The sequence below is a fragment of the Heterocephalus glaber genome, unplaced genomic scaffold, assembly GCF_053883595.1.
Source record: "Heterocephalus glaber isolate CG9 unplaced genomic scaffold, H.glaber_assembly_v1.0 deba00001481, whole genome shotgun sequence".
NCBI lineage: Eukaryota > Metazoa > Chordata > Mammalia > Rodentia > Bathyergidae > Heterocephalus > Heterocephalus glaber.
Window position 1 is genome coordinate 8,541,146 of NW_028258317.1, and position 20,004 is coordinate 8,561,149.

General features: G+C 31.8%; 1 protein-coding gene across 3 annotated transcripts in view; it reads right to left on the reverse strand.

Moving 5' to 3' along the window:
• Positions 1–13,577, reverse strand: part of Cylc2 (cylicin 2) — a 31,164-nt gene extending 17,587 nt beyond the window's left edge. Inside the window, exons 1-6 of one of the 3 annotated variants that reach the window (XM_021261198.1) lie at positions 13,510–13,577; positions 9,443–9,483; positions 7,872–7,993; positions 4,565–5,910; positions 3,791–3,841; positions 3,050–3,173 (exon numbers count right to left, since the gene is read on the reverse strand). In XM_021261198.1, coding sequence (XP_021116857.1) covers positions 5,227–5,910; positions 7,872–7,993; positions 9,443–9,483; positions 13,510–13,526 — 864 coding nt within the window. In that variant the 5' untranslated portion in view covers positions 13,527–13,577 and the 3' untranslated portion in view covers positions 3,050–3,173; positions 3,791–3,841; positions 4,565–5,226. The remainder of the gene's footprint in view (positions 1–3,049; positions 3,174–3,790; positions 3,842–4,564; positions 5,911–7,871; positions 7,994–9,442; positions 9,484–13,509) is intronic. The other 2 variants (XM_021261197.1, XM_004848197.2) reach the window with 2 other exon arrangements.
• Between the last annotated feature and the right edge of the window lie 6,427 nt (positions 13,578–20,004).

Genomic DNA, 20,004 nt, shown 5'->3' on the forward strand with positions numbered 1-20,004 from the left:
CATTACATAGCTCAGTACCACATTTTAGAGATGAACAAATTTCAATTTAGAGAGACATGATTATTGTTTACATTGCTTTATGCTCAAGAACATTTTTTCCTTCCTTTATCTCCCCTCAAATTAAGGTAAAGGAGGCCTTTTTAATACAGAACTTTTCACAAATCAGTACACAAGTGACAAGCTATATAAATAGATTGATAATTAAAAAGTAATTTTATAAGAAACAGGAATTATTAATACACTCATGAAATTACACTCAAAATAATTAGGTATGAAGTAAAAGAAAGGCTCTGGAACTATTATTTATGCAATTTACGTACATTGGCCAACCTACTATTATATATGATTTAATCAATAAGTAATTTGGGGGGGTTAAAATGGCCTTCAGTTTTTAAAATCTATTTTATAAATCCTTTCTAGCACAATACAGGAATGGTTAATTTTCTTAATAAGATACCTTGGTCACATTTCCTGCATTTATTTATATGTGATTAAAATTTTACTTGCTGTTGGTATAAGCAAGATTATTTTTAATAAATCATTTTGTTAATACAGTGTTATAGAATCTTTGAATCTATAGTAAAGGTAAATATTAACCATTCCTTTATGATGTTAATAATATTTTAGAGGAAAATTAAAGATATAGTTGATAAGTTCTTATTCAAAAAAGGGTATTGATTAAATGTCTTGATTTTATTTATGAATTTTTTATAATTAAATAGATTAATATTTATTTTGTTATTATATGAATATTATATGACCTTTTCAACTAATCTCAGATGTGATTGTTTAGAAAATATTGATGGGACCAATCCTCCCATGGAGCCAAATTAAGTATGTTAGATATGATTTTGAATAGTTATTGTAATAGCTATCATGTATATTATAATTAATTAATTAATGCAGCACATCACATAACCTAATCTTATTTAATCTTGAAAGTTAAACATTACTGCTGTACTCACACATAAATATTCTAAGTCTTAGCTTGTCTGGAGGCACATGTTAATAAAGTTAGAGCAAGAAGCAAAATTTAGTCTGACAAATTGTGAAGCTTTGGGTCTTGGTATTTCTATTTCTTCTCATGTTTATTGTGAGTATGAGAATAGTTTGTTAAAAATTGGTGGAACATATGTTAGAAATTTTATTTCGATATTTATTTTCTTTTAAATGCAGCATTCATTAATAAAATGCATATAGAAACAATGATCTCCTGATGATAACTTCTTGTTAATTTAAGGCCCAGGAAAACATTTTTTATTGTTTGCTTATCATTTTAGACTCTATTAAATATTACCTATTGGGGCCAAATTTTTGCACCAAAATGATTATGAAGGGACCATAAAATAAAAAATAGATACCTTTGAATCAATAATAAAACAAGAAGAGCACATGAGACACAGAAAACCACATGAATAGGTAATAAATACATAGAACAATTCTTCAAATGGTCAATTTTTTTCCTATGAGGTATTGAAGAAAACAAGACTGTTCACTTTTACCATGTCTGTGCATTATAGTTCTGGAAGTCCTATCTATTACAAATAAGGAACACAAGGAAGCAAAGAATAACCAAATCCAAAAGGTAAAGTGGAATTATCTCTTTTGATAAAATGCTATTATGGATACAAAACCCTAAAACCTTAAAGAAAACAACCCCAAACATTTGTGGAAATAATAAATGAAAATTTTAGTATAGAAAATCAACATAAAATTTGTGGAATTGCTATAAAAAATTTTACAACAAAAACTCTAGAAAAGTCTCCTTTTCAGTAGCATCAAAAATATTTAGGAGGCCCAGGAATTTACCTCAGTGGTGTCACACCTGCCTGGCAAGTGCAAGTTCCTAAGTTTGATTTCCAGTACAAAAAAACTCCAAAATAAAACAGTACGAATAAATTTAACCAAAGAACAGAAGCACCAATACTCTCTAAACTATAGAATATAGATGATAGAAAGTGAAGAGAATACAAATAAATGGAAATCTATTTCATATTCACAGATTAAAAGAATTCATAATGGCAAAAAATCCATATTACCCAAAATGATCTATGAACTCAATTCAAATTGTATAAAAATTTCAATGACATTTCTTAAAGAAATAGAAAAAGTAATCTAAAGATTCCAGTGGAATCACAAAATGCTTTGAAGTAAAGCACTTGACCAAAAATAACAAAGCAGGAGGCATTCTAATTCCTGAGTCAAAATATATTGTAATACTAAGGAACAGAAACAACATAATGCTGGCACAAAAACAACGTAAAACTGGTACAAAAACGGACTAAGAAGATTTTTGCCTCAGGGAAACTTCTCTAAGTATAATATAATGGTGGGAACATTTCATTACAGATTTCATCAGGACCCCTAGAATGTACACTTACAGTGAATTCAAATGTAATCCATTAATTTTGGATGAATGGTGTGTGTTGATGTCAATTCATGAATTGTAGAAATATACACTTGTGATGGGGAATGTAAGTCATGGGGCAGTCAATTCATGTCTGGGAGGAGGAAGCCTAGAAGAAATCTCCATACCTCTTAGTTCTGTTGTGGACATAAAACTTCTCTAAAAACGAGTCTATTAAAATGGAAACATAAAATTTAGGGATAAAATGTATAATTTTAATGACTGAGGAATGTGATATTCTAATATAATTGGATTCTAGGCAGAAAGTAAGCAAATTAATATCATAAAATTAGAGAAATCCACTATCATCAAAGTATGATAGACCAAAGCAATAGTGGTGCCATATGAGAACAGAGACACAGACTCCAGATTATTAAAGGATTTGTGAGCCACAGCAAGAGAAAAGTTCCAGCGAAATGTAGCGTCAATACATTAGAAGACTGTGTCCACCAGAGGAGGGGGTGTGGTGACTGTTGCACCTGAAATTCACCTGTATGTAGAGGGTATTGAGGTTTCCAAATGAATATAACATTTGACTAAAATGCTAGTGTGGAAGCAGTAGAAATGTAATAAAATGAAATATTTTGGAGATAGAACAGGAATTACTAACGGGCAAGGTAAAAGGAAGTAGGGATGTCTCACCAGTTTTAGATTGGCCACATAATGGACATTAGCACCATTTATTGATTTGGTGAAGACGTTGAAAAAAGTAGGCTTCGGTGATTGTATTCAGATGTTTCTTCAGCACATGTTAATTGTCAGATGTCTGGAAGACAAATTGACTCATTAAGCATTTGCATATATGAGTTTGGAGTTGAGTGGAAAAAGTAGTATTTGGTATAAATATAGGATTGAACAGTATAAGAATAATATATAAAGCCATGAAGATGGATGAAATATCCTAGAAAAATAATACAATGAAATAGAAGAGGTGCCATAGTCTAAAGACATCACTATTGGATTTTTGACTACATGGAGTTTCTTGGTGTTCTTGACCATTTCTTTAGAATGATTAAGTTTAGAAGTTCAATTTTTGGTCACTATCCATTAGTTTGAATCTAAAGTCTGATTTTTGAATCCTTTTGAAAAAGATTTTTAGGGCTTTTTCTTTTTTAAAGAAAAAAGTATTTAGAACAATTACTCTAATCCTCAGAGGGAACATTTCCAGAAAAGTTTAAAAATCTGATCATACAATTGTACTATAAGTCAAGGGAAAGTGAGGAGGTTCCTAAAGAAAGTAGAGAACAGAGAGACAGGAATTCTACTGTTATATAAGATAACTCAAATTAACAAAGTGAGATTGTTTGACAGAACTTGAGTTCAACAGCAACTGATCCTTAATAGTTGATACACAAGTGACCAGGCAAAACAATTATACCTTACCATTCATAGAAAACCAGCTCACAACAGCAGGTGGAATTGGACTCCCTTCTCCTTAAAATGAAGTAAAAGTAGCATTTTGATTTGATAATTTGTATGGGGAAACATAAAAGAGAAAAATCACTTAGCAAATTCTGCAACAATGTTGAGTTAAACTGAGATAGAACATGTAAAATCAGAAATGAATGAATTGTCACTAATTGGGAAGATTTTTAGTGTTGTATTTTTGCTCTGTGTTGATTTTTTTCTCTCACATTAGTAGGACTTGTGGGTTACAAGATAATTTAATGTAATTATAAAGATACAAAGTTAATTGTTCTTTTGTCTAAACAATATTATGCAATATAACTATTTTACCTTGTTGAATTCTGCTTAATTTTGTATGAGTATTAAGCAGTATATTGAGACAGCCTTTTTATACTGCATTTAAAATTGTTCTCAGTAATTTGCACAATTTTGATTTTCATTCTTTAAACTGAGAAAAGGTGGTGACTTTTTCTATTTTAAAATAAAGTTTTAAATCATGGTTAATCTTACGTAGCTTATGGTGTTCTCTCCTGTAACATAAGGAATTCTAATTCTCTTAACTTTTTCACTGACACTTGTTAATACCTCATTTATTTTGTAATGTTTTCATGTTCAAATATTTCTTAAATGAGAAAGACTGATACATTTTCATAAAATATGTATCCATAAATTATATACTTTTAAAAAAAGTAAGGAACCATTTAAATTTTTGGATAGTTTATTTAACAAAATAAATCAACATTAACTTACCATTTATGTGCATCTTGACTTAGAAGTGAAGCAGTCTACAAGCATAATCATGGTTGTGGTTGTTTCAACTCCAGAGATGGTGATATTGGCTTACAAGTAAGAACAGGTAAATAGCGGTATTCTTGTTTCTTTGCTTTTTTCCCTTGACTGACCTTCCTTTTTCCTTCCTTCTCTTTCTCTATTTCTTTAAAGTTATCTTTGATTGCTATTTACTTCAAAGTAAAGTTGTTTCGCTTCTTTTGACAACTCTTATAGTTCTTTATTAAATTTATGAATGCAGCTTGAAATTTTTTTAAATCTATAGTTATGACATATCTTTCCTGAATTTTTAAATTCTTCACTGAACAAAATTTTAAAAATTTTGTATCCATAGATTGTATCTTTAATTGAATATTCCTTTTTTAGTCTTTCTAAAAATGTTTAATAATCTGTCTTCTAATTTAGCAGACATATTTTTCAAGTCTTCCAATGGATTCTTCCTTAATTTTTCCCAAAATCTTTCTCATATTTTATTTTGTAATCCCTTATGTTCTTCTTTGACTCTCTTAAAATTTCTTTGAATAATGTTTGAACCCTCTTTTTCACTCTAGATTCCACTTCAGACTGCTAACATTGCTTCATCCCATAAGCTTCTACACAATTCTGTTAGGTGGAATTATTGCCTACTTGCCCTTCTTTGCATCCTTCTTGGCACCTTTCTTGGTGTCCTTTTTCCCTTCAGCGGATTCTGAGGCATCTTTCTTAGCATCCTTTTTGGTATCTTTCTTGGCATCTCTCTTTGCATCTTCCTTTGATTCACCTTCTGAAGCACCTGGCTTCTTTAAATCTTTCTTACTTTCCTTCTTTCTTGCATCTTTCTTAGCATCGTTTGTTTCCTTGCCTTTCTTCCCCTCATCCTTCTTTGTAACTCCTTTTTCAGGTTCTGAATCTGTAGATGCATCTTTGCCCTTTGCATCCTTTTTACCTTTTTTTTCATCTTTCTTCGATCCAGCCTTTTCACCTTCAGAATCTGTAGCTGAATCCTTGCCTTCCTTTGAGCTTTTCTTATCTTTTTTGGCCCCTTTCTTTGATCCATCCTTTTCACCTTCAGATTCTGTAGCTGAATCCTTGCCTTTCTGGGCAGCTGCCTTAGGTTTTATTTCTGATTCTGATTTTGATTTATCCTTCTCTACCTTTTTATTATTTCCTGGAGATAAAGAATCCAACTTTGGGGAAGGAACTGGTTTAGGTGGAGGTTTTCTCATGGCAGCTAAATAAACAGATGGTCTTTCAGAAATTTTTGTTAAGGACTGGTGCATCCATAATGGTTGTCTATGTTCATACCTTAGCTTTTCTTCCTCAATTGTCTGAAATATTTATTAGAATAACAAGGAATAAATTGTGAGTCATGTAATATTTAACAACTACGAGTTATATTTTAGTTTCAGCCATAAGAAATTTCAGTTATTTTATTTAAAAATAAATAAGTGATAAATTTAGGGTTTTTTTCCGTGTGAATTTCATTATTTTTTAAACTAAAGGATAGTTATGCTTCATTTGAGGTCCATTTCAATTTGGGCAAACTTCATAATTACTTCAAGATTTTATGTTAATATTGGTAGAGATATCCATTGACTTATATGAGAATATCACTTCAGAATCAGGAGAGGCTTTCTATTGGTTTGTTTTTTGTTTTGACTCCGTGTTCTTGAGAATTCTTGAAATATCTTGGCCATAATCCATGTCTAAACAAATTCAGAAACTAGTCAGCCTAATATCTAATAGTTTTAGGTTTAGGCATATCTTGCTATAGGTTTTCACTTTCAAAGTCTCTGGAAACTACAATCTCTGAAAATTTAGGTAGAAACCTGAAATACCTCCTACTTGGCAAAATATAAATTGAGTATTATCAGGTATATAGCAGAAATAATGAAATCTCTGACATTCAATAAATATCAGGTATATTTTATTTTTAACGGCTAATGAAATTTTTCCAGACATTAAGAAATTTATTTTAGTAATATTATACAACAGAAAAATAAAATTAAAATCATAAAATAAAAATAAATCATTTATTTAATTTGTGAGAATTTTTCTCTATAATTTTCATATCCCATGGTCATTCCAGAAATGTGAGATGTTTATCATTTGATACTCAAAATCCTGAATTCTATATTATATGAAATGAGAAAGGTTTAAAACTTCCTTAAAGCATAATGTAATTCCACAGCTATAATGAGGAAGTTTCTCTAGATGGTGAATGTTTACTGAGTGTGTATACTCACTGTCAAATAGAATCTGTAGATTTCTGTCCTTCTCATACACATTTTATACAATGGAGGACAACTGAGAAAATAGTTAATCTGACATAAGCGATAAAATTATTATAGATAGATGAGCTATGTAGAAATATATAGGCAGTCAGATAGGGCTAAGTCCTCGAGAGGGCCAGGACAAAGGTGAAATACACCACAGCTGCACATTGGCTGAAAACCAGGCCTCTAGATGGAGACAAGATGACCAGACCCCATACTTCTCCAAAGAACTGGGCTTAGTGAAGTATAGATAGGCATTGACCACCCTGGAGGTGACTGAAGACCTCTGAACTCACCGCCTCCTAGGAGAATCCTCATTCTTTCTATCCATGCTTGGCAAGTGACTTGCTTCCCAATTGGACACCATTACCTAAGTGACTATACTTGTTTTTTTGCGTTTTTTTAAGGGACTATACTTGTAACCTTATTGGATGTTCATGGCTGTGGCCCATGTTGTACCCATCTGGGTTTCACCCTATAAAACTTCTCTTTAAAATGGGGTCCTCGTGCTACCTACTCAGGGTCCTTGTGCTGCCCCTCTGGAGCTTTCCTGTCAATAAATATCTTCCTACTTTTAACCTATGTCATTCCTAGGGCTCATTCTTCAATTTCTAGAGAACAAGAACTCAGTTAACAGGTGGGGAGATAACATATTTCATATTTCTTTTTTCCCATGACAAAATGAAATGAAAATAAAATACATTTACTTTATCTGAATAGCAGGATTTGAATAATTTTTAAATATGCTGTCAATATGGCATTAAAATCAGGTATGACTTTTGTTTACATTACTTCAATTAAATTTAATTTGAATATAAAATGCAACTCCTCAATTTCACTAGCCTTATTTCAAATGTTTCTTAGCCTCATTTGACTGCAAGATATAAAATATTTCCATCATCATAGAAGATTTTTGGTCAGCTTTGAGGCATAACATGTAAATAACTATATTATTTCATATGCTTATTATTAAAATGTAACTATTAATAAGAACATGATCTTTCATTACTTACAGAAGTTGCATTTTTATTTAGTTGGGAAGGCATTGTTCTCCTTTTTGTACCTGGCCGTTGTGGTTTGGGAAATGCCAGCGAAAAGTGTTGTTGATTCCATGATTTTTTGCTTAATTCACTGACTAAAATAAGAAAGAAAAAAATTGCACATTTTAGAGTAATTAGTTAAAAATTTATATGATCTGCAATTGTACTAATTGCAGTCCATGTTGTACAAATTAATAAACAAATGATTAAAATTATGGCTTACTTTTAGCCATATATTTGAAATTCATTATAATCAATTTGATAAAATAAAAATTGATTTTTTACTTATTCCAGTTTTTAGATACCTATATAAAGATATCATTGTGAAACTAACAAAGTCTATAATATAGTGCAAAGAAACAGCATTATTGTTTCCATTTAAATTTTCCTATATCTTCCAACCTATTTTCTCTTTTCTTTTCTTTTTTCTTTTCTTTTCATTTCCTTTCTTTTCTTTCTTTTCTTTTCTCTCTCATACTCTGTCTCTTCTTCTTTCTTTCTTTCTTTCTTTCTTTCTTCCTTCCTTCCTTCTTTCTTTCTTTCTTCCTTCCTTCCTTTCTTTCTTTTCTTTCTTTCTTTCTTTCTCTTTTTCTTTCCAATTCCATTGAGAGCAGAAATCATGTTATGCCCCCAAAGTATTTAGTACAAGGATGTCTGGCATAAGGTATTCAGTAATTATGTGATTGACTCTAAGTACTAAGGTTTATGGTCCCTTAAATTAATAATCATTTTTCTAAGCTGAAAGAGTAAATGCTATAAACTCAAAAACAAAATTTCAATTGGTAATATGCTTAATGAAGAACATTGGCAAACAGATTTGCAGAATGGTGGCTGAGAGGGTGAAGTTATCTGAAAACTGTAGTAAATTTTTTTAAGGATATTTAGGTGAACATGAGTCTTATATCTCTATATCATAACTCAATGCAGGTATTTTCAGTATTTCTATGTGCAAGTGAAAATAGATTTCCCATTGGTCTTCTAAAGGCAGTATCAAGATCAATAAGATTAATGTACAGAATGAAAAGCACATTTAAGCTCAATATATGAAGGAAAATCACTTGCTATTGAAGTCATTGAGAATTAGATTTGCCTTACATAGTAAGGATATTTTTTTGCCAGTTATAAACTGGATATAATCTATTAGGAAGGTGGTAAAAGAAGTTGGGTCAGAGATTGTTTGTCCAGTTTCTATATTACTTTTCAAATGTAAGATTATTTAATTGCATGACTTCTAACATGTAAATGTATCCACCTTTATATCACTGAATATATTTTCTTACTCGTCACTGAGCCCATGAGGAAGATAACTTGGCAAATAAAACAATCATTAATTGTAGTCTATGGCAGTTTTTGATGTATCATTTGCAGGGCTTTTTTTTTTTTGGTACTAGGGATCGAACTGAGTACCTTGCACTTTTGAGGCAGGAGGCAGAACCACTGAGCTAAATCCCCAGCCTTGATGTATCATTTTGAATGAAAGATGAAAATTTAATCCTGAAGTTGATTATGTGTATTTACAATATAAATATCAACCTCTTTCTTACCTGGAATATAATTGTCATATGTTCCAAAGTTTAATTTTTGGCTATTAAAATAAAATGGAAAAGATTTAATTAATTTTGCAAAAGTATTCCATTTAATGATCACTTATACATTAGTATTTGCCACTGACACTTAGATAAACAAATTTTCACTCTCAGATCTTCATTACTATGTAAGATAATCTTCTATCAATAAAGTAAGCATGAACAATTGTGTGTTCCAACTTCAACAGAGATTATGCATTTATATTTATATGCTTTACATATAATATACAAATATGTGTAATACATACGCATATAAAAACTTTCCAATTTACTCCACATTACATATGTACTTTTTTAAGAATTGCAGATCTATGATCAAATTATTTTTCTTATCTCACAGTCCAAATTCTCTTCCATTAAATTTGATCCAAGACATCATTAACCCCTTATTTAAGAGATAATCCTCAAAATATTATCATAACTTAATCAAATTTAAATCATTATGTAGAGTGATGTTTCTTTGAGTTTGCTTTTTTGTATGTGTCAACCTGAACTGTAAACACAGATATGGAATATCATTGTTCTTGTTCTCTAGGAAAATTTAATTAAAATCTATGTTCCAAACTGTTTTCCATTTATAGGTCTTCACTTATTTTATTATTTTATGTATGTGTTTATTTCCATACGTGGGAGTTTTATTATCTAATTTTTATTTATTTGTAATCAAAACTCACAGTAAGATTTGTTAATGAAAACTACTGTGCATTGTTGTTTTATATTACTGATATAGAATAATTGATCATGAATAAGTTTGAGTCTTTTACATACACATACATACACATGCATGCACACATGGAGTATCTTATTTTGATAGTACATACAATTAAGAATTTAGAGAAAAAAACCCACAGCATCATAATGTCTTATTAAGAAATGAAGATCCCAACTTGAAACCTCATATATTTTTGTCACTCGCCAAAATTTTTAATCAATCAACTGAATAAAACATAGTGCGTGATGACCTATCAATTATCCAAATTAATGTTAACTAAGTACATTCATGAAAATTATTTGATTCACAATGTTGGCATCTCTGTTTGGACCTAATCAGTATGCATTTAAACACTACTGAAGATATTTTGATGGCTGCTTTATTTCAAATGCTCTGAAAGAGAAAATGTTTCATGCTTCTGAATAATATTATTAAATTTGAAGTTTTCAAAATAGTACATAGATATGATGGTTAATCTTCTTATATAATCATTAGAATATATTCTTTGATTGTAAGGTTATTTAGAAGTTGCAAAAGTATTTAAAAATTAAATAGTTCTTTCTAAAGAACCAATGGACAAACAGAAAATTCAGTGAAAACTTGTAAAACAGAAACAGTTGTACCACAACATTTTAATATGTCAAAAGCATGGAGAAGAATTTGTAGCTTTAATACCTCCAATGAGAAAAAAAGTTTAAAATCAATATTTTGAATATCATCATTAGGAAAAGTATATAAGAAAAAAGTCAGAGTAGGAAGGATGTTTCAATTCATATTTGCAGCCAATATTAATAGCCTCCAAACTGAGGCATCAATAAAAATTAAAATTACAGAATATCCCTCCTTAATATAGACTTGTTTTCTTAAACTTTAACAAATTTTATTAAAAATATATAAAATGGATAATACATCATGATAATTGAAGTTTACTCTCCAAAATATAAGGTTATTTTACCAGAGCAATCAGCCTTAGTAACAAAACAAATAAGAAAATTAATCAAATGGTTATGCTCACAAATCTTTGAGAAAAGTAATATTCACTCATAGTTAAAAACTGTGGAAAAGCTAGGAAGATAAAATATTTTCCTTAAAGGGTAAAAAGTCTAGAAAATATCTCTTGTTAAAATTAATGCTGATATTTTGACTGTCTTTTTTCTATAACCTAATGGGGAAAATGCTCAATTGTACCATTTGTATTCAATGTTGTAACCCAGGCTACATTTTGTTCTATAAAGAAATAGAAGTGTCAAGGCTGGAAAGAGAGAAGTTAAATTTTTTCTGTTTACAGAGAACTTGGTTGGACAAACAGAATATCCAATGACATCTGTAAATTAATCAGAGTTTTTAAGTGGATGGGATAAGACTATACATAATGCATACATAATGTAATCTCTGTATTACATAAAGTACAATTACATTACATAATGTACAATTACATTATAATTATATTAAATAATGTAATCTCTGATTACATTAATTATAATTCTACCTAACAGAAAAAACAGAAGAGGTAAGCATAATAAAACACTAAAATTTGCAGTGACACCAAAAGACATTAGAAAGAAAGAAGTTATAGAATTAACTTCAATTCAATTGCACCCTTGACCAAATGGACCTAATAGACAATTATAGAACATTGCATCTTAATAGTATATGGATATTCTCCAAGCTATATAATATGATAGGCCACAAAATGAGTCTAAACAAATTTTTAAAAATTGAATTTTTTTCTACTGTCTTTCCTGTCCACAATGCAAGAAAAAAACCCTAGAAATCAATAGTCAGAAAATCTTCTGCAACAATATAACCACATGGAAATTAACTTACTCTTGAACAGCCAATAGGTGATGGAAGAAATTTAGAAGGAAATTTAAAAATTTATTGAAACAAATGAAAAAACACAATATACCAAAACCTGCAAGAGATAGCAAAAGCAGTATAAGGAGGGAAGTTTAGAGAAATCAGCACCTATTTCAAAATTTCAGAATTATCTCATCTCAAAACACTAAAAAAACCAAGAAATGGAACTGAGAATCATTAAGCTATGTGAAAAAAATCAGGCACAGACAGACAAGTCCAGTGATATGTGGAATAGAAAATGATTGATCTTATAGAAGTTGAGAATAGAATGTTAATTACATCACCAGAAGCTGAGGAGACCAGGGTGAAGAGAGAAATTGAGAAGGTTTGTTAGGTGGCTAGGAGCCAGGTACAGTTAGATATGAGTAAGAAGTTCTGGTGTGCTGTTGCACTTTAGGATGATTATGGATATGATAATTCAATGTATACTTAAAAAGCTAGACAAAAGGAATTTCAATGTTTTCACTATAATTGATGACAGATATTTTAGGAGCTATGTTTAATCTGATTTAAAAACTAAATATTCTATACATGTATCAAAATATAATTTTCTGACTTTATGTGATGTTTTATTTTTAAGCATGTTAAAATAATTACAATATAGCATTATTTGGCATGATAGACATTAGAACATAGAGTACTTTGTAATAGTCATAAAGTCCCTCAGCCTCAAAGGTAATGAGAAATATATTCAAAATTGGTCTTTAATGATTGTGTTATAAGGAAGAAGGTACCATTGCCTATGAAAAACCCATTTTCAAGGTTTATGGCTCATCTTCCCTTTAACAGCACCACTAAAAGCTAGCCATTCTTTCTTTTATATTTCAAAATTCCATTCCTTCATCATTTTTCTATGAAAAGGTTTACATATTTGGGAGTACTCTTTTTTTAATAAGGAAACTACTTTCATCAAACTCCTCATTTTCAAAATAACCTACTTTCTATTGCAGAGTATTTTCACATACTGGATATTTCTCAAGGGAGATATAATTAATGATTGGTTTGTCTGCTTTTGTAGGGCTTCTCAACTCTAAAGGTTCAATTCCCTGCCTATACCCTTTAAAGCTCAGTAGCCCTCCTTAGTCACTGTGATATACATAAAACAGGTTCCCAGAAATTTCCAAATGGATTTTAGGGAGACGAGTTTCCTTAAGAATCATGAATTCTTTTATTTTGTATACCCAGTACACAAAATAAAAAGAAAGTTCATAAGGTTTACAAGTCAGTAGAAAACACGTGCAAACCCATCTATTTTGGTGAAGTAGATGAACTAAGTCTTAGATCCAAATATCCTATACTGTTGCTTGAGAATGTAGGTCTTTAATTAAGTACATTCTCTCTTCCTTGTGAATGGCATAATAATAATGTAGTAACCATCACCTCAGAACAAAGAGCATAAAACTAACTAAAGTATCTGATTATTTTAAAACAAAAAAGTGAGAAAAGGACTTACAATCTTGGTACAGACATTTTTCCCACCTATGACTTGGCCAGGACTTATGTGTTGCAAATTCAGATTAGTGATGTAGAGAAGTGACATCATAAAGAGACCAAGAATACTGGGAGTTAAAGGGGAACAACAACAAAAGCCAATTCTCCCTGTTTTATAGCTGACTAAAATTCTAACATGAAAGTCTATTTTCGCTCTCTATAATTGACTAAATTTTAAATAACTGATTTATATATTAATACAATATTTGCTTTGATTTTTCATGTTGTTTTAATTTATTGACATATATGGAAAAATAAATCTAACCATTTATCCGTGAAGATCAGTCACAATCTTAATTTCTCTGATATATCTTTTGCCAAACCCATTGCATAACTTTATATTTCCCTTCTTTTCTTAATCTTATGTTTTACTCATAGATACAAGATTTTAAACAAGGCTCAATGATAATTAAAATTATAAATTTTAGGTCTGAGCTAGTATATATAACTATTCCACTCCACTATTAGATAAATACTAGTACTGTATATAATACATTAAGAAAAGTATAATTTTTAAACCTAATGCTTTTAGGATTTATATTCTATACCTGGATTAATAGCCTGCAGTGAGAGCCAAATTGTGAATGGGCAACCAACAATTATTGCCATTGTACTATGCCCTCTCAAATTAATTTTTCATTGTCAGTCTTAATTAAATGTATACAATCTATTTAGGTCTTGGAGAGCCAATGATCTTTTCATAATGAGTATGTGTTAGTCTTCTATTACTGCATAACATTTCTATTCTTTTTTTTTTTTTTTGGTACTGGGGATCGAACTTGGGTCCTTGCACTTGAGCAGCAGGTGGCAAAACCACTGAGCTAAATCCCTGGCCCCAACTGCATAACAAATTATCACAAATTTAATCATATAAAACAGCAATTACTACCTTAAAATTCTATAAGTCAGAAGCTAAGATAGGTTTAACTGGTTCCTCTGCTCAGAGATTCAGTCTTCAGGGGACTTTTTCTCCCCGATTAAAGCTCCAGCATGCCTGGTGCCTTCTGAGGCTTAATCTTTCTGCTTCCAAGTTTATATTTTAATGCTTCATTTTCCAGTTGGATCCTAACATGGACCAAGGCAGGGGGTAAAAAATCAGCTAAACAGTGTCTCCAAAACTTCTTTTATAACATCATTCATTCAGTTCTGAAAGCACTACTTCATAAATGAATCATTTCCCAAGAGGTTCTACCTCTTAGTAGGAAAAAAATATAAGCTAAATTTCAACGTGAATTTTAGAGAGAACATTCATTCAAACCATAGTTTCTAAAAGTCATGTCTTTTTCACCTAAAATCAACATTTATCCCATCTTTATTGCCCCCCAAAGTTTTTGATTCACTTCAGGATTGCCCTCAAAGTATAAGTACAAAGTTTCCTTGAAATATTACCTAAATCAGCTACAGGTGAGACTCAAAGTATGATTAATCTTGTGGCAGATTCCCATTCACATGTGAAACTGTATCAAACAAATTATGATTTTTCAAAACACAGTGATGAGACAAGCATAAAATAGATAATCTCATTCCACAAGGAAAAATAAGAAAACAAGAAATGACTAATGGGTCCCAAATAAGTCCAAACTCAATAATGTAGACAACATTAAATCTTAAATCTTGATTATTTTGTTTTATTCCATGTTTTGGCTTTTACAAATACTAGGGCAAGAGTTGGACACACATGGCTCTGGGGACCTGATGCCCAAGCAGCTTCCATGAATAGTTGTTGGGTACTAATACCTCTCCAAGGCTTGGATATGACTTTAGTTGCTCTACACTTGTAGGATCTCAGAACTTTCTGCCCCTTTCTCTTTCTTTATCTCCTGGTCATTCCCATTGTTCATATATTGGCCTGGTTAATAATGTTCAGTAGATCACATAGGTCTTGTAAAGAAGTTAAAATGTCCCTAATGTAGAGACAGTAGACATATACAGTCTAATTCTAACCAGAGAATTTCTTAGTTTAATGCTGACATAAAAACAACAACTCTAAATTGGGTAATTACTAAACAACAGAAATATGCTACTCATACTTCTACAAGCTCCTAGTTCTAAAGGAAACCAAATCAAGATGTAAGAAATTGTGTCTGGCAAGGGCCTATTCCTTGTTTATGGTGTTTTCTCTCTGGGGCCTCACAGGACAGAAGGATAAAACAACTCCCCTGAAGGCTACACTAAGGGTGTCAATACAATTCATGATGGCTCTACACTTTGGATCTATCTGCCTCCTAAAATACTCAACTCTTACTATAATAATATTGGGAATAAAGTTCCAATAAGTGAATTTAGGGGGATACTAGCATTTAGATCATAACATTCTATGCTTGGCCTCACAAAAGCATGTCCTCATACACAAAATAAATTTATTCCATCCTATATCTTCAAAAATCTTGGTCCAGTATCAAACTTAAAATCTAAATTGAAAGACTCATCTAAATGTCATCTAAAGAAGATTGAATGAAACATAAATTATAACCCTTGAGGCAAATTATTCTCAAGTTGTGAACTTATAATATCAAACAAGTTGGGATTTTCCAAAATACAGTGGTGCAACTGAGAGGTATAGCTTATATATTTCCATTGCAAAATGGAAAAGTGAAAAAGAGATAAAGTGTAACAGATTGTAGACAAGTTCAGTCTTAAGGTTCTACAATAAATTTTGTTGACAGGAAATCGTGCTTTTCCAGACACACTTGGGGTGGGGTTCAGACCCAAAGACTCCAAGCAAACCTGCATATGTGGCAGTTTGTGTCTCATACGTTGGGTTGGAGTTGTCTTCAATTCTCCCAACCTGGAGATTATATGAGGCTGGGTTCTCTGAAACAGTCCTATTCCCAAATCTCCATTAGGCATTGACCTAGCTAGAATTCTTTGGAGTATTTAGGTATTAATATTCATCTTTTTATTTTGGGCTAGTTTTTTATTAATATTATCAGAATTACTAGGAAGGTTTGTTAAGTACTGACTAATGAGATCTCATTCCAGTGTGTCTAATTTAATGATTCTTGAGTAAGGCTTGAAATTTGCATTTTAAATGAGTTCCCAAATGAAACTGATGTTTCTGGTGAAAGAACTAGAAATTAATGGTTTAATCATACTGCCATAACTTGATGAAATTTAAAATGAAATGATGATTTTTTTTCTTTTTGTAAGAGATTGTGAGGAATGTCATTGTTATTATATGTAAATGTGTTAATCAGCTTCATGTTACCATAAAAACATTGTTATAAAAAATCGTTTATTTTTCCTTCTGATTTTAGAGACTGGAGTCCAAGATAGTTTGAAACTTTTGCATTGGGCCTGTGGTGGGGTTGCTGGATGGTATTGGGGGAACACATAGTAGAGCAAACTGCTCATATCATAGGCCAGAAGAAGAGAAGAAGACAGAGAAAGCAGTCTTATGATCCACTTCAAGGACACACCTTCCTTGATGTTATGACCTCTCACCTTGCTCAACATCTGAATAGCACTGTTGAAGGGCAAACTTTCAACTCATGGGCTTTTGGAGAACAATTATCTATAACAGTAAACACATATTGATAATGATGTTTAGAAAACTGATGATGTCTTTTTTATTCTGCATCAGAATAAAACTCCATATTGCAAATTCACTCATGATTGTAGAAAATTTCCTAAAGAGTAATCCAGAAAAGTCAAGCATTGATAATGACTTTTGTGGGTTTTTTGTTTGTTTGTTTTTTGGGGACAGCATCTCATTATATAGTACAGGCTGACCTTGAACTCACTATGTAACACAGGTTGGGCTTGAACTCACAGGGATCCTTCTGCCCCAGTCTCCCAAGTGCTCTGATTACAGACCTGTGCCACCACGTCCTGTGTAGATAATGATTTTAATCAATACTTTTGGTACTTTAGTTTTCTTATTAAATCCTATTAGATAAATATTTTATTATAAATGGCATGTGCACTGGCCAGCTTTTCCATTGATGGGACAAAATCAAACCTGAGTTAGTTTAATCATGGTCATCTGGGTCCAAAATAGAAACATTATAGTGGAAGGACATGGTAAAGCAAAGATTCTCACTTTGTGACAACTAGGAAGCAGAGCACAGGGCAAATGTGGCAGAGAGGAAGGGGTGGGGGACCAGATATAGTCCCCAAGGTCACATCTACTTGACTCATCCAGACACATTGAGAAATATATATTACTCATTTGCTAGGTTTCTCTTAATCCAGTCAAGTTGATAATCAAGATTAAACTTCACAAAATTCCCCTTTTCAACTTGAAACCCACATATATCTCTATAAACCATATTTAATCTCCAAAGACAACAAGTTCATAAGTACACCTAATATAACTTTTCTGTGTACAACCAAATATGCACTAATTCCCTCCATCAAATCTCAACAGTCACAGAGTTGTTCAAAAATCCAAGTCCAAATTTTTTTCTGACATTTATGGCAACTCTTAGATGTTAGCTCTTGTAAAAATCAAAAGGCAAGTTATGTTCTCTAGTTATAATAAAATAAGATAAAACTGTCATTCTAAAATAGAGGAATAATGAGATAGTCAAGAATCAGACCAAAGAAAGATAAAAACACAGCATGGCAAATACTAAGTCCCTATAACTCCATGTCTGTTATCTGGAGTTCATGGTGTGATATAAGTTCTGGACCCTTGGAAATACAAACTCATGCCTTTGCTTGTTTCAGTTGATAATGGCCTTTCTCTCACACGCTCCCATTATCAGCCTGAGGCTTTCCTCAGCAGACATTGTCCAAGTTTCTAGTTCTCTTGTGGAGATTTGGCCACTCTTCTAGTGGTTTACACCCTGCCCACTGAAGATCTGGTGTCAAGGACTCAGACACTGTTGTATATTTTTGCCTGGTCTCTAAGTTCTTTCTTTGGAATCTGGGTGGAAGCCTCCAATACCTCATTATTCTTGTATTCTGCATGCCTGAAAAACCAGCATCACATGTACAATGCCAAGGACTTCTTCCAGCATGAGCAGTATCTGGGACTCTTTGGACCACATCTGTAGCAGCTACTGAGTAGCTGGATAGCTGAGCATGGTGAAATGAACCCAAGGGAAACAATTCATAGGCATACTTATTCAAGGTTCATGGATTCTCCTTTTGAAAGAAAGGTTTACATTTTTCTACCATTGAGCCTATTATGGATAGGGTCCTGCTGATTCCTGAAATGCCCTCAAGACATTTTCTTATTCTGATACATAGTACATGGTTTCTTTTTGATGACTAATCTCTTCAACAACCACACTTCATTTGGGCCCCACTTTGCACAGGGTTCTTTTTGAGCTAAATTATAAGTCTTTAGAATCTTTTTTACTATGAATTTTTCCCCTGATTTTTACAATAATTTTTTAAGAGCAGTCAGTAAGAGTTATGCTACAATCTGTACATTAACCTGCCTTAAAATTTCTTCCATCAGATTAATTATATTAATCATATTGAACTTAATATAAAGTCTAAAGATATGGATAGATGTATACATTTATTTTGCTAACGAATAATATGTATGGGCTTGAGTTCCTCATAGAGTTCTTATGTTTATCTGAAATCTCATAAACCTGGCCTTTTCTCTCCACATTTCTATTGGGATTCTGGTCTTTTGCACTCCAATTACAATTACCCCTCAACCTTTGCTTGCAGCATTCTAGGGCTTTGCATGCCCACATCTAAATATTTCTAGGCTCCCCAACAAATCATTTTGAAAACCAGCTGAACCATATTGCCAGGGGTAGTTACATCCATGACTCCATTCCTGCTACTGACTTTTTCACTGGTCTGATGTCCCATTGCTTGGATAAATTGCCTGAAACCTGTAACTTGAAGGAGTTGTTTATTTTACATGTTTTCAGAAGTTTCAGTCAGTGGGCAAAAAATTCTGTGTTCAACTAAAAGTAGAAACTTCATGGCGAAAAGGTATGGTTGGGAAATCCTGCTTAGTTCCTGGTTACCAGGAAGTAAAACACAGGGGAAGAGTGTCAGGGAGCAAGAGAAGAGATACATTATCATTCTCAACTTCATACCTACATGGCTCACTTACACATATGCAGAAATATGCCTTACCAAACTGATAGGTGTCTCTTAATGCAACAAAGTGGACAATCAAAACTAAGCACCCAATGATAAATGTAAAAGTATTGTATACCTAAAGTGTACTGATAAAAGAATTTAAGCAAAAAAAAAAATCTTTAGTGAATGTATATACCTATATACATTCTATATACCTATAATTTTTCATGATTTAATGCAGATAACCTTGCAAACTGTATAGTTGAAAGGTTCTTTTCCTTCTTTATGCTTACCTGTTAATTTCATAAGATTCAATATCTTATTCCCCTTACAAAGTATTTCTGCTTAAATACTAATAATTAAGCCATCAGTGAAAAAATAAACATTTAGAATGCATACAAAAGCATACACTCTGTGCAGATTCTGCTATTCCACATAAATAAAAATGGTCTTATAAATA